Source organism: Zingiber officinale, chromosome 8A (genome assembly GCF_018446385.1).
Source record: "Zingiber officinale cultivar Zhangliang chromosome 8A, Zo_v1.1, whole genome shotgun sequence".
In the NCBI taxonomy this organism is placed as follows: Eukaryota; Viridiplantae; Streptophyta; class Magnoliopsida; order Zingiberales; family Zingiberaceae; genus Zingiber; species Zingiber officinale.
In genome coordinates this window covers 117,650,888-117,673,459 of record NC_056000.1, presented here as the reverse complement: position 1 = coordinate 117,673,459, position 22,572 = coordinate 117,650,888, and the positions used below count along the sequence as shown (strand labels likewise).

Below are 22,572 nucleotides of genomic sequence, written 5' to 3'. Positions count from 1 at the left end.
TAAATCAACATAATGCTGTTTGGCTATAACATTAATGGTATTCCATAGTCTCATGTGTTCAAGATATATATGGTGAACCATTGGCATTAAACTATTGGAAAGGAATCAAAACTAGTTCATCTCATCTACAGATCTTGGTATGGAATTGGAGAGGCCAGGATCTAAACAATGGGGCCTATTGAAATCAACACCGAAAACAAGAGGGGGAGAACATTTGCACATAAATAATTTCATTAGTGTTTCTAAAAGCCGTGGGCTAAGCAACTTTGGCAGAGAATTAAATGATCCAATGAACGATTTTGTTCACTTATGGCATGCTGAACAGGAATCTGAATACATCACTCAGAGAGATTATGCCTTCGACGTGATTAGTTGCAGCTTCCACAATAATCACACGTCGCACCCCTGGATCAATGGGAATATCTCAAAACACAATTCATAATGTACAATGAAGAATTCAGATTTTAGTGTGATTAAATACCAGGAGTTGCCAATTGTTCCATTACTTTCAGCAGAGAATCCGAGCGGAGACATGTATGGAAGCGCTGCCCGGTTACAGATCCATGAGATGGACTTGCATTGTTTCTGAGCTGCAATGCCTGAAATTTAACTAAAAGTGATTGTAAAATTTATTTGCCAAAGTGAGCTTGGTAAAAACTGTGGGAAGTTACACTCGTGAAACTTTACACTTGTTCACTGGCTGTGCAACATGACACTTAAGTTAACGTATTTGAATTCAGCACCTTTAATAACAAGTAATAGAAGAGCAAAGTTGATAATCCAGAAACAGAAGAATAAATCGCGGAACCGTTGGATGCTGTTTAAAATTTAAATGATACCAGTTGAAAGTGGGTCAGTTATATCAACCATGAACTAGTCATGAGTGATCCCTTGCTCACCATCCAATGAAGCAAGCAATACGATGCTGGTATTTGGTACGCATTAGATACTAAGTTTTGTTCACCACCAGAATACATAAATACCACATGAGATATTGGAAAGAGAATTAAATTGAGATTAAAACATAGCTCCAAAGAGGAAAAGAAAAAAAAATGGAAGAGTGGAAGAAAGGAGTGTTGCAAGAATGCAGGAATTTATCCTGGACAAGAAAATGGAAAAGATAACTAAAACAGAAAAAGAGAAGAAAAGGCTGAAGCTGTTGTGATGCTATAAATCATAGAAGCAATGCAATCGTTTTGATCAGATATTAAGATGCAATACTATGCTACCTTTGTATATGTGACTGACAGGACACAATCATTAAAGAAGCAGAGGAGAGAGTAGTGCATATGAATCAAGGGTAGTCATGCTTCCAGATTTTAGATGAGCCTGTATATGTGCATTAACCAGGCAACCATCTTGATTTTGAATAGAAGAACTATGGAGCAACACCAAGGTTTACTCCACATAACATTCTTAAGTTGGTTGCATAAAAAAAAGTATCAGCAAAGCTCTACAAATTCCTCCATGTGGATGATATTAGCAACATTAGTTCACAAAATCCACCCAAGGTCTAACCAATGGTAGAAAAAGTTGGAATCCACCACCCCCGAGTCCACACGGTCGGCCCCACGACCATCTGTGAAGAGGTAAATCGGGAAGCTATAGTTGGCCGGTGTGGGGGAGGACTTTTTTTCCTCGACTTTGTTGAGATTTTAACCCTTGTCCTATGGTAACAACTCTGCCCCGCACTAACCAACTCAACCCAGCCCCGGGGGCCATCCTAACCAAGAACTATTATATAAATCATTCAGATTTGATATCTTAATATTGATAACTCTAGACCACATCGGTACAAATTCCACCAAGTGGGTAATCCATCCAAGGCAATCCAAATCATTATATGGCTTCCCATAATCAAAGGATGTAAATAATATTGAGATTTAGGATTGTATTATCAATATGAGTAAGAATTCCCGTAAAAGGTTATCATAATGAAAAAAATGTTGAGTGCAACACAAGATCTGAAACCCATATCTTGTATACATCTTCGACGCCCTTAATTTAATATAGTAAATTGATCCCGGTATCAACAACCTACAAGTCTAGTGCGATCATCATATGCTACTTAGGTTAAAAGGAAAAGCTTTATATGATCATGGCATGACCAATCTTACTTTATGGATAGAAATGTTGGTTAATTAAGAGACAATCACCATCAGACTGCGTTTGTCCTAATTATTTTGAGAATATAAATTTTATGACTAACATCATTTTCATTGATCACCACTACTACTTAGCTTTCCACTCTAACAGATTACAATATTCACACATATATACTTACAACTTATTAGTAAACTCATCTCTTCTACAATAACTTGTCTACGTAGTTAGAATTGATTGGCTACTTGTTCCAAAAGTTTGGAATGAGGACAATTTGTATATTAATGTCCTTAACACTCCATGTCTGGATTTGTATACATTTTACTTAATTAGCCCAAATACAACACATGAATTAATGAGACTTTTTTTTGTCATGGGTGGGATTTGAACCATGCACCATGTTAGTATTGATTTGTTAACCATTTATCTAAAGAAAATTCAAGCTGTTAGGAAAGGGACCATTTTGTATACTAATGTTCTTAACAGTTACTTCACGATAGCTCAACACCTTGATGATCTATTAAGTATGGTGGGTTATACCGCAATTATATAAAACTTCTTTTTAGACTAGGAGCACTTAGCAATCACATAAGACTCCAAAAAGTCCATCTCCATTTGAGTACCCACCTTTTTTTTTTATCATATTAGTATTTTTTTCTTCATTTGCATCCCCTTGATGAATGAGATAGATAGAAACAATAATACAAAAAAAAAAAATGTATCGAAGATAAGCAACTCCAATAGAAAATAAAATTAGCAACATGTTAATATTTAGACATAGTAATTCACTAAGATATATCAATAAATATTAATTTAAGCCAACCTAAATCGTTAGGACTTAGACAAATATTAATATATCCTAAAGACTTATTAATTAAATTCACTAAAAAAATATACAAAAAAAGTTATGAACATTTATTAAACTTCACTTAATAAATAGGTCAATCTATGTCACTTGTCTCCAGTGATGTCTTATTATTTTAGAATTTTCTCTAGGTTAATTATGTTTCTGGTGAATGGGAGCTTAGGCACAATTGTAAGATTGCTGTCATGTTACCTCGAGTCACGGTTACGAGTAACGAAAATAACCTTTTGAAAAATATAAGGTAAAGCTGCGTATAATAGATCCAATGTGATCTGATCCTTCCCGAGACCCGCACTGGTGGGAGCTTCATGCACTAGGCTGCTCTTTTTTTTAATTATGTTTCTGATCAAGTTGAATTAGTGTGGTTATCGCCTTGCATCTAATATTACCAACCCTATTAATACTACTAAGATGGATATATGAGGTTATTAAATATAATAGATAATTAAATGATACTACTTGGAGTAATTGGGCATAGCAATAATTGAAGAAAAAATGAGAGAAAAATATGTTAAAATGATATGAACTTATTCAAACAAAAAGATTCCACACTTAGACAAGTTAAATCAGAGTTAGAAATGTGAGAAAAATAGGAGCCTAGAAGAAGAAAAAAAGAAGAGAGACATGCATAGAGTTCAATAGAAGGGAAAATACCAACTCAAAATAGTTGGCACCAACATGACTTCATGAGAATGACTTATACGACAGAAGGTACAGGGCTACAAAATCAAATGCAAATCTGAACTGTATCATTGGACAAGATAATTACTCACAAACAGTAAATAATAGTAGAATCCAATGGCAGAACAAGGTCAATATTAGCCAACCTAAATAGTTAGGACTTAGAACTCATAACTTCTGTATGATTGAAAAACTAGTCAGACCAGAACTTACCATGCATCTTAAAAATGATTATAGTCTCTAAATGTTCATAATTCAAATTAATAATAGGTGAACAGCCGACATGCTTCATATGAATTATCTAGCAACAGGTTTCTTTGAATGCAATAAAACCATAGACCATCAGAAATAGAATCATGTCATTACAATACCGTAACCATATTTGTTCTAAAAATAAGAAAATTTGTTCAACAATAATAATATTAACAATAAAAAATAAATCCGACTATAAAACCAACTAATGATCTGACAAGTTGTCAGAGCAAGGAATGGAAATTCATGTTGCAAGGGAAGTTTGAACTCAACAAATTAATAATCCAGTCAAGGATAGGTGGTATTCAATACAAAAGATTTCCATTTTACCTGGTAAATACTTGTTTCATCCAGGCGAATTCGTGCATAAACCTTGTCTTTAGCCAAAGATATGATGTCACTGGAATTGGAACACAAAATTAAACTATTGATAAAGCAACTGGAAGATAACAGGTGCCTAAGATGTAAATAACTTATAGGATAAGCATAAACTTCCGTATAATTAAAAGAGTACAGCTGTATTGAGTTTGAACAGAATACCTTCTAGAATATGTGTCTAGCAAACGGTCATTGTCATCAACTATTGGTATCGAACTAACTTCAGCTGCATATTGATTATTGATGTAAGATAAGATAGCTTGGTGACAATGACATAGCTAGATAGCTAATCGAGTGGGGTGAATACTAAAAGATAAGAACTTGCATATAAATAAATATTTAAAGTTCTTGAAATGAGACAAGATGAAATATGGAAAAGGAGAAGAATAAGGTTTATTTATGAATGAAAAAGCATATAATGAAAATCAAATTTATGAGTTATTATGATTTTTTTTTTTTTTTGCAAATAAGGGTCTATTATTTAACATTGGCATAAAATTCAAATTTATATAATTTTACAAACAAAATTAAGAGTAACCAACTTATTGAAGGAACGAGACCATTAAAATTAAAAGACAAACTGAAATGAAGTCAATTCATAGTTTTAATTCTTTAACATAGTGTGTTTATGAAATTCAAGAAAGGTCAACTAACTCCAATTTTAGCTACGTTCCCTGCTATAACATATACTTTACGAATATGACAAGAATAGAAATGCAGCTTGGAAATAGAAAACTGATCCAATAGCACAAAAGAATGATGATGGCATTATGAAGGTTAAAATAACAGCTATAAAGTAAGCTCAAGCAAGGCATACAAAATGAGGAAAAAGTTAAACAACAAAAACTAAAAAGGGAAGCCGGTGCACAAAGCTCCCGCCAATGCGAGGTCCCGGGGAAGCATCGGACCACATTAGGTCTATTGTATGCAGCCTTACTCATTGCAAGAGATTGTTTCCGCAACTCGAACCAATGACCTCCAGGTCACACATTAGCAACTTTACCGTTGCGCCAAGGCTCCCCTTCAAACAACAGAAACTAAACATTTTTTATTTTTCCAATTTGATTGTAGTCCTTCCGTATACATCCTAGTCAATCTGTTTCATAAATTATATGATGCTAGTCCATATAAGGCACATGAAAAAGCTGGGGTGTGAGCGCATTTGGATAAAGAATATATTTTCTGATATCCAAATGAACTATCAAAAGTGCTTAAAAAACAACAAAAATGGTGCCCATGAAAAGTTCTACTTGCAGAAGCAATTAATCTAATCACATGATAGTTACAAACATTTCTCAACTTTAAACTTAATTCAATATGTCCTATGGCCTAACAATGGTCACTAAAACTTGCAACGGATACTATAGGATGAAGTAGTAACGAATCCCACAAAGGCTCAATGAGTACAACTGCAGACAGTTATAAACCTTTTATGTCTGCAGAGAAGAACTACCCTGAATGGATTTAAATGATTTTTGCTGCAATTGATATGCTAACATCTATAATTTCTATCTGAGGCCAATTTTGGAGTTCTCCCAGACTGATATGGTACCATATCATAAAGGCATTGAAATGATCACAAAAGTATTAAACTGAATTGTTATATAGCAAATGTAGTATTATCGTGTCCATGCATATTAAAATATATTCTCACTTAGTACGTGTAGAAGTAATGAGCAAGGAGACTAAGACTATCTCTTCAACTTTGTATGTTGGTCCTCATGACCAATGTATAATTGTTTATTAAAGCACTTTGGGTACAGGAGGCAACAGATAGGAAGATAAGATACATATTCTTCAACTTGAGAGAGAGGATAAAATGAAACTCGTGTAGTGAGATAAAAGTTAAGGTAGTTGTTTGCCTATCAACTTGAGCTAACAAACATACTCAGTTTCCCTTGTGCCACTTACAAACTTAATCCCAGACAAAGCTTACCTTGTACCAACAGTGTAAGAGCGCGACTTAGTGATTCATTTGGTTTCAACTTTGCCAACTGATTCCCATTTGATTCACCAATTCTAGAAACCCATGTGCCCAAGGGAATAGTAAATATTGCTTGTTGCAAAATGGGCACTGAAGTAGTTGAATGCCTAAAATGTCTGCAGATACCTGAAATTTTAAGCCCAAATTTGCAGAGAAAGCATCAGTTATTTGTCACACTATATTAGTAGTTAATTAATATTAGAACTTACATCTTAATATTCCCGAAAGGGATGCAAGATGAAGCAAATGTGGGAAAGAATCCTCTTGCAACAATGAACGAACTATTGGAATTGTCGTGATGTGATTTTGCAATATTTTCAGTGCTAGTTCTTTCAATGAATCATAGGGCCCAGCCTATAACCAGAGAAGATAGTCATTGATAGAGGTCTCAAATTTTGAATGGTGAAATCCAGTTATACTTACATTGATAACACATCTAAAGTAATGATAAATCCATTAACATACTAATTGAAACAAGAATAACACAAAGAACAACTTGGAGGACTAAAATTCAGAGCAGAAAAAGTAAAACAAAAAAAATGAACAACTCTGACAAAATAGGAAAGAGAATTGAAAATCAGATATAAGCATGGAAGACAGAAAATATAGTCCAGAAGAATAGCATCATAAACATGAAAGTTAGGTGCTTTGTGAAAATAAAAAAGAGGGCAAAACTGTTATCATAGACAATATATCTTATTTATACATGGATAATGTTACTATGAAAATATGCTATTGAACAAAAATCAAAAGAGCACTCTTTATGTTTGTTATCGTAAAAAAAAGTCCTAGGTTGAAAAAAATCAAAATAGTGCTCCATCCTAAATTTTATTCCAATTACCTTTTTACCCAACTAATCCAACAGTTTTAGTCAACTGCTACAACATGGAACAATTGTAGCAGTTTTAGCTAACACTGCAACAACAATATTAGACTAATTTTAACCAAATTGGAGCACTTTAGATCAAAATTGCTTGGAGCAACTTTGGCCCAAACCATTCCATGTTGTTTGAAACAAGGATATTTTAGGATGAAAAAAATAGGATGGGCGCCCTTTTAATATTGTTTCAACCTGGAACACTCTTTTGATGATAATGAAAATAAAGGACACCCTTTTTGATTTCTGCCCTATTTACCATATACAAATAAAATGGTCTCATTGTGCTTGTAGAGCTTAATTTAAAAAATTGAATATGTGTCTATCAGTAATGAATAAAGATATACAGAGGAACTATTTTTAGTTGCTTTGAGAACATTGGCTGCAATCAGAAGAAGCTGCTTCACAGAAACTGAAAAAAAAAATAATACTCGCACCATGTCAGAAAGGACAAAAAAGAAAAACAGTAGCAGAAAAGTTACATGGATTAACTGTCTCTGAGACTGTCCATGCAAAACCATTTGACTCGATAGCTGTTGCTTTGCCTCTTTCCAGGCAGAAATAGTATGCGTCTCGAGTTCTTCTTCTGTTAAATTTGAGCCACGATTGCCAAGCTGCAAAAAGGAAAAGAAGCAAACAAAACATCAAAATGCAAATGCTAACTGATACATTTTAAAAGTTCGAAGCCGTAGTGCATCTGAGAATTAAATTTGTGAGAATCCCACATGTGGGATATGTAGACACAGAACTTGCATAAGAATGTGCTCGCATCATTCGCATGACACAATATTGGTTTCATCACACCACATACCATGTAAGTTGAAGGTTGCCTAGCATGCTTGGTAGAGAGACCGTCCTAGACTCCTAGTGCAAGATTGTGTCTTTAAATCCCCACCTCTGCCTTCCCAATTTCATATTTCGAAACATTTGCTTACTTAATCACCATCATGTCCAGAATTTCTTTTAAGGCTTGATCCTGGTTTTAGAGCCTTCCAAGATTGTCTATCTACTGCTGGCATCATAATTATTCTAGGAGAACATCTTTCTAGCACTCCGTAGCAATACAATTATACAAGTATCCCATACAAGCAGCTCAGCTTGTGCACATGGTCATTATAGCAAATCAAGTCAATGGTCTGTGCATTGCACAATATATGAATAATCATAATTCAACTTAATAATTATATTTTAAATAAATAAAGATATAAAAAATAATCTAGATTGAGCTAAGTATTATATTTTAATCCTCCATTTCTTTGTTAAAAGGAAATGCATGCATTAGATGGACTTGGAATTGTCATGTTAAAGCTCTCCAACACCTGTATTCCTTCACATTGCCTTGTTCTTTTATGCTTCCAAAATATTTACATCAAAAAGAAAACATTTATTAATTAATTGGTGAGCATGTGAATTGATAAATTATGATAACAGAAATTACCCATATAAAGTTCAACCCACTGCATAAAGTTTGGTCAAACAAAGAAGAAGAAACATTTAACGTGTTTGAGTCGAAGAGGATTCAAACCAAAAAATAATGTCTTAAAGGTGATATGGCAAGGATAAGATGCTCTAAGAGAAGAAACCACAAGGAACAGTATCCGTATCTGATATCCGTTGTTATGTTATATTTCAAAATTTTATTTTAATTTAAATTAATATGATTAAGAATAACTAGAATTTAAAAGAGCTAATTTGGAGATTTTTTACGGCTTAATCAGATGTTTAAAAAGCTAATGTACAATTTTGCTTTTAGTACTGTGGGCTAATCGGATGTTAAATTTGTTGGTTGATTAAGTGGATCAACCGTTGTGGGTGCCATGGAGACCCAGTTGGGGTGTGATAGTACCACAATGAATTGTCCATTGGAATCTGGCTCAAATACTGTAAATCCTATCCCACTGTGAGTCCTTAGCTCCTATTCATCTTCTATTCACATATTGTTTCATCAGTATAATGGTGATAGCTTTTATTGCACAGAATGTCTATCCTTGATTCATCATAATCCTGGGCTACATTTGGAGAACCTGAATGCAAGACTTCTTCAACATTGGCCAAAAAAGAGTACCATTTGGGACCTATGGGCCAATACTTCAACTGTCAAAATCAAACAGGAAATGACAAACAAATTAGATACAGAAACATCTTTTCTTTTCCTTCTCATGAAGAAGATTATTTGAATCTCATGCCAACGTTTTATTTATTAGAATAAATAATCCATGATCTTTTTCCTTCTATTTCCAGTGTTGAGACAGAGAAAAATCTATGACTAAGTGGACAACAATGCAAAAGTCAGAACTACATTTTTATGGTGTATCAAAAATCAGTGAACAACAAAATAATTATGTCAGAACAGGTACAAGGAACCAAAAATTGAAAGAAAAAGGTAATGGATGATTCTACCATTACCCAAAACAAAGCATAGCAACAAATCAATTATAATGTACTATGAACCAGATGAGCTCGGTTCTCAAGGAACCAACAGGAGATTGCAAACTAGAATCTATGTTTTTCCAATAATAGACAGATATTCTTTTACTCAATCTATAGTTATCCAGCAGCCAATGCTATTCTACACAAATAGATAATCTTTCATACCAATTCAACCAGAGAGTTTTAACAAATATCCCAAAATGAACTCGTGTCATTTATAACCCCTAAACAAGTGAAAAATGCAGGAAGAAAAGAAATTCCACAGATCCTAAAGCTAACTTCCAAAGAAAGTAGCATCACTTAGGTAACAGAAAAAACTAAGTTCCTAATTACAAAACAATATACAACTCATACCTCTTTCAGAATTAATATAAAATCCAATGGACTGAGTACTCCAACAAATTCTCCACTGCAAGTATCCAGTAAGGGGGCAACGGGAATACCCTGACAACATGAAGTTTGAAGAGAATACAGACTTCAATAATTGAACATGCAATGTCAGTCATTCCATAAAAGATCTATGTTGTACACCATAAAAAACTAGATCAGAGGTTATCATGTCTAGGACAGAAAAGAAAATTTCTAGCAGTATGGATTCCAAAGAGTGAAATCAAAAGAGATTAGAGAGAAGAGACAAAAAAAGATGAATGAGAAATACCATAAGATTAATTGATATATCATTTTTAACATATAAAACACCTTGCATTTGCGCCCAAGTATATAGTATTTGGATGCAAAATAAAAAGAATAAAAATAACAACCACCAATTTACTGGGGATAATGGGTCCTAATTGAATGATTGTTTTGCTACATGAATATAGCTAAATGAAATATATATATATATATATATACAGTCATGAATAAAACTACAGCTTGAAAATGTTACCATGTCAACAGGTGATACTACCTGCTCATAAAGGATATGGAATGCTTGCTTTACCGGCAAACTGACTTCAAGAGCTATAACCTGAAGAACATTATGGTTGCTGAATCAAGGAGTGAGTAGATGGAACATCTAGTTCTGTTCACTGGAAAAGGAAACAGCAGGTTATACCTTCCCTGAATCAGGAAGCAACTCATAAGCAGAATGGGTAGACAAGAATTCAGAAATGCAATCACGAGATATTCCAATATCAGCCTCTGAAATCCTCAAATTCGACACCTGCAGGGAAGCATCTGCACATGAAATGGTTGGTCTAACAGATAGGTATTGAGTCACATTAGCTGAAACATATGCAGATTTTAAAGCAGTAGAAAGAGAATCCTCTAATGGAGTGTTCATTTGGCTCTTACACAATATGTTAATTTTATAAGAAAAAAGTTAAAGTGCCTGCAGTTTAAGGTTAAAACAAATTGATAAAACAGGCAAATCATGCTAGTATTGCTGCCACACACGAGGGGTATTGCAATTAAAATTCAACACAGCAATTCTTGATGTTTGCATGATTGATAGGAAACAAACATTAAGTAAAGGAAACGACATACAAAATGATATACAGATACTTAGAGATATGATATTAGATTCCTAAGCACAGTGCAATGCATGATCAACACACACAGAAAATGATTAGCTAAGATGTGAACACTAAGGAAGATGGAAGGATTAAGGAAAAGTTTCGATAATAATCATTCATAAAATTAGATTCATCCTGCAAAAGAAGAATAATGGTAAAAGGAAATGTCTCTGAGATAGTGTAGAGGTGGCAAATTGTAGGTCAGTCAGACAAGATGAGTATACCTACAGTAGATGAAGATTTGAGAAAGCTATATCTGTTTGGTTTTACAGTTTATTTTAACTGTTAATATTGTCATACATAATAATAGAAAAAGATGCAAGCAGTCAATTGGTAGTGCTTGACATCGTTGCAAGCATAGACAACATGACAGAGAAGTATCATGTAAGATGGCAGTAATACTGTAATAGGTACAAGCTTAGCGGGAACGTGTAGATGGAAGCAAATTGACATAAGTTAACTAGTCTTTACTAGTTCTTTTAATAATATAAACATAATGTAAAATATGACCAGGTCAAATGTGCTTGCTTGATTATTTATCCAAAAAAACTTGAACCTTCAGGAAAGTGACTAATCTACGCGTTTATACTTTTAGAACATGATTGCCTGATTTTGACTGTTTAGCCTAAGAAGTTATAGTTGGTGATTAGGAAACTTCACTAGTGAGTTAAAAAATAGTGACAATATGATAATCACATATCCTTGTAGATATGAATGATCTACCATAATTCCAAAAGCTTTAACAATTAGCAAAGGACCCAATTTATATGTTTGAATAAACCATTTAGTAGGTGCTAGAGCCTTTGAGGAAAATACATGAAAGAAATATTCCTTTGAAGTCAGTACTGATGCTTCTGGCCATGAGTGTTAAGACAAACAGGACAGTCTAACGTGTTCTTTAGTGAGAAGTTAAATGAAGCAAAACCAAAATATTCAGCCTATGCCAGGTATCTCAAATGTATGTCATGCCTAAAAAAACAAACAAACAAACTATGAGCTCCAACTATTTGGAATCAGGTACATTGGTCATCCTGCCATAATATTTGTGTAAGGCTATGCCACTACCAGTACCAAATATCCAATCTTTAAAGTCAACTCTAATGGTGCTAGGAAGCATTTTCTTCACTCCACCCCTCACATCTTTATAACCCGAATTGATTCAGCTTGTCTATAACAATAATAATAACAACTAAGCCTTATCCCAGTAGGTGGGATTGACTATATAGATCCTTTTATGAAATGAGACTCTATCCCTACTATATCTCATCTATATTTAAATAAAATTTTATTTTATTTTATTATTCCTAACCAAGTCCTTTTTGATCTACCTTTTTCTCGTTGGATGTGCGTATTTGTCTCATAGTTTCATATCGTCTAATTGGACCATTTATTGATTGTCTAAGTACATGTCCGTACCATCTAAAATGTATTTTTTGGAGTTTTTCTTCAATAGATGCAATTTTGACCTTCTCTCTAATATTCTAATTTTTATTTTGTCTATCCTTGTATGTCCACACATCCATCTTAACATCCCCATCTTTGTAACTCTCATCTTCTGCTTATGTGCTTGAGTTATAGTCCAACATTTAGCGCCATATAACATCGCAGATCTAAGTGCCGTTTTATAGAACTTCCCTTTAAGTTTTAGAGGTATTTTACGATCACATAAAACACCCGATGCTCTCCTCCATTTCAACCATTCTGATTATATTCTATGTAAAACTTTTGTAAAAATAATCCTAAATACTAAAGCTCTCAATTTCAAACAACTCGTCATCTCCTAGGCATGGCCAGCTGCGGGGGTGGCGGGAGAAGGGGAAGGGGGGGGGGGGGGTGGCCCCCTTAATATGAAATTACTATACTTGAGTCTCTCCGGCATGCGAACTTCGTGGACGGGCTCGGGTCGTCATGTGTTGGAGAGCGACTCATGATCTTCAACACGAACCACCCAAAGCGACTTGACGAGGCGCTGCTCCGAATTAGGCGGATGGATCGGAAGATCCACCTCTCGTATTGCAAGCCGACAGCGTTCCGAATCCTAGCAAAGAACTACCTGGAAGCATGGGAGGCACAATCGCGATGTTGGAGGTGGAGGAGCTACTAGAGGAGGTGGAGATGGCGCCAGTTGACATCGCGAAAGTGTTAACGAGATGGGACGCTGACGGAGAGGGCACTGACATTGCGATGAACGAGGTGGTGGAGGAGATGCACAAAAAGAGTAGATCGTCGCCTGAGCAACAGAAGTAGAATGCGTGGAGAAATTAAAAGCCGAGGGTGTTTTTGTAAATTATGTTTAAGAAAAAAGAATATGAATTGACACGTTAGAGACCGCAAACTTGAGATATAAAATTATTATAGCACCCTTATATGTTAAAAATTTTACACATAAATTATACTTAATAAAAATTTTACACATAAATTATAATTAATAAAAATTTTACACATAAATTTCTTTATTATATTTTAATTTTGGTTATGTGATAATTTTTTTTATATGTGTATTTGTGATATCTGACTCTGTGCTCCCTTGATAAAATTTCTAGATCTGCCCCTGCTCCTAGGGTGGTTCGGTACGGTATACCGATATACCATACCGAAAAAATTAGTACAGTATTAAAATTCACTATAAGAAAATTCATAAATATACCGTACTGAAATTTCGGTATGGTATAAATTTCATACTGTTTAGCTTAAAACTTCGGTATTGGTACGGTATATATCTTACCGAAATTTTTAGTATACCGAAATATAGGTATATTTCGATATATTCCAGTACGGTATACTAAAAACTCAGGGGGCGTTTGGTTCTTCCGAATAGGAATAGGAATTGAAATGAGAATCATTGTATTGTGGAATGAGAATGAATATGAGCATGTATATCACTTTTAAAAGCAATGTTTGGTGAGTTGCATATTTTCTATCGGAATAAATCAAAATTTCCTTTTTTACCCTTAAAGGAAAATAAGAGAAAAAAATTAGATGTGAGAGAAAGATGAATGTGAGAGAAAATATAATGAAAGAGAATGATGAGAGAGAAAGTATGATGATAAAGAATGAAGAGAGAGAAAGTGTGATGAGAGAACATGAGAAAAGAGTGTGATAGGAGAGAGCATGATGAGAGAAGATGAGAGAGAAAATATGATGTGAGAGAAAGTATGATGGAAGAGGATGAAGAGAGAGAAAATATAATGAGAAAAAATGAGGAGAGAGAAAGTATGGTGAGAGAGAAAGTGTGGTGAGAAAAAAAAGAAAACAGTGAGTGTGATGGGAGAGATTGAAGAGAGAGAAAGTATAATGAGAGAGAAAGTGTGTTGAGGAAAAAAAGGAGAGAGTGTGACAAGAGAGATTGAGGAGAGAGAAATTGTGATGAGAGCGAAAGTGTGATGAGAAAAAAAGAGAAAAGAGAGTGTGATGGGAGAGATTGAGGAGAGAGAAAGTATGATGAGAGAGAAAATATGATGAGAAAAAAAGAAGGAAGAGAGTGCAATGGAAGAGATTGAGGAGAGAGAAAATATGATGAGAGAGAAAGTGTAATGAGAAAAAAAAAAGGAAAGAGAGTGTGATAGGAGAAATTAAGGAAAGAGAAAGTGTGTGATAAAATGATGAGAGAGAAAATATAATGAAAGAGAACAGGGAGAGAAAAGTGATATGAAAGAAAAAATAAATAAATATATTTTGATATTTGATATTAAGGGAGAAAATTTTAGTTTTAGGTCCAGGGTATTTTTGGAATAAGGGAATATTTTGATTGATGAAAATAGGGTATGACTCATTAAAGGGGAGGTACATGGGAATGAGTTATTAACCAATTTCAAGGATTTATTCCCTTATTTGTATTCCTATTCCTAGGGCTGTGCAAAAAAACTGGGAAACCGAAAATTGGACCGGAACCGGTAGCTTACCGGTTCCAGTTTACCGGTTAACCGGTTTACCGGTCAATTTCCGGTTTGGAATTTTTTTTATCGGTTTAACCGGTAAACCGAAACCGACTAACAAGCTATCGCGCGACTCATAAAGCAAGACTTCGGTGAACTCCATTCATTCATCATCGACGGTTTTGAATCGCTCCCACCGCCCTCTTCCCCGTTCGGTCCATGGACGACGCGACCCCGACGAGATGGTGGACTTTAGCGGCCACCTCGTCTCCTGCGCCACGCTTCGCCTCGCTCGACCTCTCCAGTCTCCACGCCCTCCTCCTCGTCTCTGGACGTGCCTGCGACGCCTTCCTCGTCACCAAGCTTCTCAACCTTTACTCCCGCCTCGGCGACCTCCCCTCCGTCGTCCTCACCTTCCGCCACGCCCCTGTCAAGACCTCCATCACCTGGAACTCCATGATCGCGTGCTACGCCCACCACGGCTTCCTCAAAGATGCCCTCGCGTGATTCCGCTGTTTCATCCTCTCTCCTTCCCCTTCCGCCCGCCCCGATTCGGCGATTCCTTCACCTGCCCTGTCACCATGAAAGCCTGCTGGGACTTGGAGTGGGGGAAGCAGATTCATTCCCTGGCCTGCAAGCATGGCTTTGTGTGTAACGTTTTCGTCTCCGCGTCCTTCGTCCATATGTACTCCAGGCTCGGGTTCACGGACGACGCCAGGAAGGTGTTCGACGAAATGAAGATAAAAGACTTGGGTTGCTAGAATATGATGCTCTCCGGCCTTTGTCAGAATGGTAGGACGGCGACGGTCACCGAATTGTTTGAGCGGATGATGATGCTCGGGTTGCCCATGGATAAGGTCACTGTGAGTCTGTGACGAGCATTCAGCCAGTTTGCACACCCCTGCAGAATCCTTTATTGGGTCTTTGCATTCACGTTTACTGCATCAAACACGGTATGGATTCAGATTTGTTTGTGTCTAATGCGTTAATTGACATGTATGTGAAGTTGGGTCATTTGGAAGAAGCATAGAAGGTATTTAAGGGAATGGTAGATAGAGATTTGGTGACCTGGAATTCTATCATTTCTGGCTATAAGCAAACTGGTGATGCTAACTCTGCACTTAATGTCTTAATCTATTCAATGAGATGCAGCAGAGTGGCATTCAACCTGATCGATTAACGCCAGTAAGTCTAGCTTCTGCGGTCGCTCAACGTGGGGTTTTTTTCTAAGAAGTTTTAATTGGGCTTTAGTTACAGCCGCACAAGCCGACTAAGCCCACTTACCCAAGCCCAATAATCTTTACCGATTTTCGGTTGGAACCGGTTAACCAACCGGAACCGATTCAACCGGAACCGGTAGAACAGGTAAGAATACCGGTCGGTTAACCGGTTTTACATAAACCATGATAAATCGGAATTAACCGGAACCAATAAACCGGTAAACCGGTTAACCGACCGGTTGAACAGGCCTACCTATTCCTATAATCCAAACATTAACAATGACAATCAATGATTCTCATTCCCATTCCCCACTCCTGTTCCCCTAAACCAAATACCCCCTCAGTATTTTTTTCCCACTTTTATCGTCACCTATTTTAACAATTGTCTCGTTACATCTAAAATTATTAAACTTAAATTCTATATATTTTGTTTTTACTCTACTAAATCTAAAACCTTTCACTTCTAGTATTTCCCGCCAAGATTTTTATTTAGCATTTACTCCTTCACGTGCCTCGTCTAACAAATAATATCATTTGCAAACAACATGCACCGTGGTATCGTGTCTTGATGTGTCTAGTGAGTTTGTTCATGATTAGTGTAACATATAGGGACTTAGAACTAATTCTTGATTTAGGAAACACTTCGATTAATCGGCTTGAAGTCTTCGCTTTTGTCGTTACATCCTCCTACATATTCTTAATTAGGTTAATATATGCTACACCAAACCTCTTTTTTCTATAATTATCCAGATAATTTCTCTTGGAACTGCATCATAAACTTTTTTTAGGTGTAGATCTTGTTTTTGCTTTTGATACTTTTCAATTAGTTGTCTAAGAACATTTATAGTTTCTATTGACGACCTTCCCGGCATGAACCCAAATTGATTTTCGGTCACCGTAATCTCCTTCCTTAATCTTTTTTCTCTTACTCCTTTCAAAGTTTTATGGTATGGCTCATTAATTTAATACCTCAAAAATTTACACAATTTTATACTTATTCCTTGTTCTTATTTCAGATATATTTTTTTTCATTTTTAATATCATATTAAATAATTTTATAAGTAATTCAATACCTTGTTTCTTTGGGCACTTTCATACCTCTACTGGAATATCATCTGGTTCAACGACTTTTCCATTGTTATCACATTTAAAGCTTGTTCTACTTTTGAAGTTTGAATTCTAGGATAAAAAATTAAATTTTTATACTCATTTGACTCACTTAAATTATCTAAGTTAAGTTGATCCTCTAAACCTTCGTTAAAAAGCTCGTCTCATTATGGAAAAAAATTATTGATCATTAATTAATATGTCTATACCAAATAATTTTTTATTTCATAATTTTGTTAAAGATAAACTTAATTTCATTTGGATAGTAGTAATTTCCATTTTATTGTTTTTTTTCATGAAGACACATAATCATCTTGTCATTCTAATGTTTTTTTTATGTGTTAAACCTTAACTATCCAACAATCTACACAAAAAGTATGGCTAGTCATCCTATACTATCATGTTTTTTTCATTATTTTACCTAAAAGGCACAAAATGAAATTTAAATGCTTGTGGGTTAAATGTCTCAACTCCACCATAATCAAACATTATTATGGTGCTCAAAATAAGACCACAAATGCCATTAACAGAGTAGCCATGATACTTTCAACTAAGCACAAAAGCAAATTTTAGTAAATGTAAGAGTAGTGTATGCCTAAACTCCCAATCAACCTTATCTACAATGGAAATTTAGATGAGACATGTCCCGAAGTTGTGCATTCATACATCTTCCCTTCATAATTTTATTATTGGGAGATGTGTGTTGGTGCATGTCAGAATTACAGCCTTTGTAGATGATAGATTCTCTTGGTGTTCTGTAAAATATAGCATGAATAGTAAATACAATTTGTCATGAATAGTGAATACAATTGAGTCACATAGCTTCATACACTCCAAAACACATTCTATATAGATTGTGTATAGATATGAGTCAAAAGTTTGTACTTAGACTTCTAAAACAACATGTGACATCATTTATTCTAGTAGCGAAAAGTTGTTTCATAAGAATTTCTCAGTGTATTGCCTATATTTAAACCAAACATACTTTGACAACCATGATGTTTTATACCTGGATTAAACCAAAGTTTAAAATTTCGACCCGTACCGAGATTTCGGTCCTGGACCGGAATGATACGGTTTCGATATCGTATCGTGCCATGCCAATATAGTTTCGATATTTTTTAAATATAAAATATATTAATTAAAAACTAAAATATTTAACATAAATATTTAAAAAATAAACATGATAAAAAATAATCTTTTAAAAAAGGAAAAGATATAAAAATAGATAAATACATAAATAAAAATTTTATTATATTTTTTAAATTAAAATAAATGAAATATAAAATTAATTAGATAATTTTATTAGGATTTAATAAAGTCTCTTTAGATTATCTCCACCATAACTAGGAGTTGATTAAAAGAATTAACCTAATTTTAATTAAAAAAAACCTGAAATCCAACACCACTCGTGAGCCCGCACGACTTCAGTGCTGTCGCAGGGTTGCGCGACCAGCCATGGTCGCGGGATTGCATGACTCCTTCGGCGCGACCACGTTGGCCGTGCGACCCCTCTGCAATGATCGCAGGGTCGCACGATGCCTCCACGACTGCAGCGGAAGGGCTATGTGACATCTTCGGTACTGTTGCAAGGTCGAGCGACCCCTTTGTTGTGACCACGGGGTCGCGCAACACGTCACACCTATCGTGGGTCTGGTGCCGGGTCGTGCCGGTGCCGGTCGTTGAGCGGAATCAGACGTTTCGCCTGTTTCGGCACGATACTTTAAACCATGGATTAAACTAAACCTAAATTAGAGCAATCATCTTCTTGTCAACTTTATTCCTAAGATCTCAAATTGTGATGAACTAAAAAAAACTAGCTTAATCTACACAGGTTCAATTAAGAACTAAAATAGAGCAGCAAAGCATTGGATATGTATGAGTACACAAGCAGATGCATGGAACACTTTTTAAATAATGGTAAAAAGTGTTCTTCATTTAAGAAATTTCTATTACTTTGAAACAACTAGAACAACCTCTTGCAAAAAGCAGGGTAAGGTTGCATACAATGGATCCTTCTCAGGGACCCCGCATGGCGAGAGCTTCGTGCATCGGACTGTCCTTTTTTTTTTATTACTTCGAAACAACTCGTATTGCCTAACTAATAAACCAAACAAAATATTTGACTACACAGTTAAAATCTTATAAACCAACATACTCTTAAATAGAAAATGGCATAAGATTTGCTACTCTATCATCTTCATTATCTCTTTAATCTATTTTACATGGTAGATATTATTCTCTAATCTTGTATCAACTAAAAAGGAAAAAATAAATAACTTTGTTGTTGTTACTTTAGTTATTGATTGGTACTTATTCGAAATTTGACTAGGAAACACATGATGATCACAAGATATGAGGGAATGTAGTCATCTCCACTAACTCTAAATCTATTGCTTGTATGAGCATCATTTTAAGGTCTCCATTTATATCGCTTGATAAGCGGGATGTCACTACAAGATGCCTTCAAGACGGGCATCGAGTTGGATAGTCATGTGTCACACTTCTTACCTAATAGGAGGCAATATGAAGTTTGATATTAGCGATACAAAACTCACTACGGGCAATAGAAAGACACTGATATAGACAATATCAAACATAAGGGATAGCCCGGTGCATGAAGTTCCCACCAATATGAGGTCCAGGGAGGGGTTGGACCACATTAGCGCAAAAGACGAATACACTCGCCCCTAGTTCCCTATAAGCCTGCCCCAAAACCAAGAGGTAAATCATGGTAACTGAGAGATAAGTGGATGGGAGGGTGAGTTGTGTCGGGGTGCAAGGATTTACGCCCTGCTAGCCCTGGGATTCAACCCTTAGCTCTTAGTGCAAATTCTACCATCCACTTACTATCTCAGCTAAGCCTATGGGGGTTGGACCAGATTGGATCTATTGTATGCAGCCTTACCTTGCATTGCAAGAATTTATGCGACTCGAATGTGTGACCACAATGTCATAGCAACTTTACCGTTCTGCCAAGGCTATCCTCAAAAGTATCAAACGTGATAAAAATAATAAGAGTATAATACGAGTGATAGAAAGGCCATTAATTATCATCTTTTCTCTATTCTCGTGTTCTCTTGAGGGGCTTCCAGACCACCGAAAGATTGATAGAACTTGCTTAAGGCATTAGTATTTCCATAAACTTTTCCGACTGTTGAAGACTTCCTCATGTCTTTTATAATGCTAGGTTAAACATGTTTATTCGCAGCAAATCTACTGAAATACATAAGAATAAATTAAACATGAAAGAACATCCACATCATGCACAAGTTCATATTAATCAACAACTTGCTTACATTGAATAGGGCATACAAATGAGTACACAAATTGATTCTTGATGTGATAATTAGGTTACTCATCATGTTATAGTGAACTTACCACAATTCGGAAGTTCTCATGGTCCACATCCATGCTCATTCTATTACCAGGTAGCTCAGAACTTAAAAGAGTGTGTACATGATTAGCGTCTTGGTCAAGAATAAGAGTGTTAACTATCCCATAAGTACTCATCATATGAGGTTGCTGCTCATCATGCCGCCATGCACCATCCACAAAGAACATATACTGCATAAAAGTAATAAAGATTTGAACTAAATGTACAGATAAAAAGAATGATTATCATACATTTGAAGAATTGCAATCCATACAGACTTAAGCATGCACAAGTAACCAAAGCAACATAAAACTTAATACACTTACGGGGCGAGCGCAGTCGCCTTTTGCCAATGTGTGTAGTGAACTTAGACTAATCGACATCAATGAATCAATAGACAAATATACTATTTATTTTTCTTATCAAGGTGCATCCGTGCATGCAATTCATACGAACGTGAGACCAGAACAGAAACACTTGCTCTTCATAAGAAAATATGCATTACAAATCAGCGAGTCATAAGAACAATGTACTCATGCTGACCTGATGAATGCCAGGTGACAAGCTCCACATAACCTGAAATACAGTAGGGTCTCCCTCTAAGGGAACCATTTCTACACGTTCAGTCCACCTGCGATGAAAATAAATAATAATAAGACACAAAGGAATGTTTAAATTACCATTTATGATAACATTACGTACTTGGCATTTGTAATACAAAAAAACAATTCCAAAAGAAATTGAAATTATATACACATGTAAATGTCCATGCAATAAGTGCACCAATATAACTGCCTTGGTTGTATATTTAAGTTCATTATGATTAGTGACATCAACTTCACTATCAATACTTGAGTTTCAGAGAATATGCAAAGGGACTTTTTAACAGAGCACAAATTAGTATGTTAAGAAAAGAGAACTCTGTTTAATACTTAAGAGAAAGATGTAGATATCTCTCCTTGATTAAACTGATTGTTCAGAAATTTTTAGCAAATTTTTAAAAAATTTGTCAATCAAAGAACTTCTGACTTAGCATTTCTTCAATTCCACAACCCAAATAATCAGAAAAAAAAAGAATATTAGCAACAAAAAAAAAAAGTGTCCAGGAGCAAGGATCTGACCTTGTAAATGAGCCAATCACAAAAACCCTATTCCCACCATAACGCCAGACAAAGTTCCATGGAATTAACAAGCTACCTGAAATTCCACCTGCATCTTGTGTACGTTCGGTTCCAGCAGGAAACATCCGTCTAAATCTTTCAGAAAGCACTATCGAGCTAAAGATGCCTCCAATAATCTCAAATAAGTATCACCCTAGAAAACTCGCCATATACTCCAATGGTTCTCTTATACACCGTCGAAATCAAAACCTCGAATTTATTTTCTCCTGTGACAGGTGTCTCCGATCTCACATGGACAGTGAGTCACGGAGCTAACTTTTGCCCACCAGTTTGCCCAAAAACGCCCACAAATGCGCAGTTTTGTTCACTTCAAATTCCGGGAACAAGAAATGACAAAATCCCTCAATTTGAACGACACCTCTCGAGAGGAAGAAGGAAAAAAAAAACAATACAAATATACAGGTAGGGAGTGAAACCCGACACTAGACCCTGCAATTTCCTAAAAAAGTGAAGAAAATTCCTGTCAAAAGGAAGAACTAAAACCCCACGATGAATTCAACCACAGCTTGTATTGGGACTCACCTCAAAACCCTAAATTTCAGTCAGCATAAGAACCTTAACTCCCAAAATAAATCATCCATCACCAGATCGAGACCGTGAGCACGGGGCAGCTGAGACGAACGCTTTCGTCAATCGCTCGGAGTGGCGCCGGAACCAAACGGCCAGGAGAGGCGAAGTAGCGTAGGAGAGAGTACAACGAGGAAGAGTGTTTTGATTTTTTAAATTTTA

General features: G+C 35.6%; 1 protein-coding gene across 3 annotated transcripts; it reads right to left on the bottom strand.

The window, feature by feature from the left end:
- Window positions 1-22,572, bottom strand: LOC122010044 (sucrose nonfermenting 4-like protein). 3 transcript variants are annotated; one of them, XR_006119769.1, is made up of 14 exons: window positions 22,366-22,572; window positions 21,784-22,282; window positions 21,206-21,293; window positions 20,668-20,853; window positions 10,625-10,732; window positions 10,478-10,537; window positions 9,925-10,014; window positions 7,623-7,754; window positions 6,473-6,617; window positions 6,216-6,389; window positions 4,442-4,505; window positions 4,232-4,301; window positions 482-610; window positions 1-405 (listed from the first exon to the last, which is right to left on the bottom strand). XR_006119769.1 is itself a non-coding variant. In XM_042566413.1 (14 exons), exons 2-14 carry the CDS (start codon window positions 21,906-21,908, stop codon window positions 308-310), a joined length of 1,458 nt encoding a protein of 485 aa, XP_042422347.1. In that variant the 5' UTR covers window positions 21,909-22,282; window positions 22,366-22,570; the 3' UTR covers window positions 1-307. The 3 variants fall into 3 exon arrangements, 2 of the variants coding, with proteins under 2 accessions (XP_042422347.1, XP_042422348.1); XM_042566413.1 differs by having other exon boundaries at window positions 482-599; window positions 22,366-22,570; XM_042566414.1 differs by having other exon boundaries at window positions 482-599; window positions 21,860-22,282; window positions 22,366-22,570.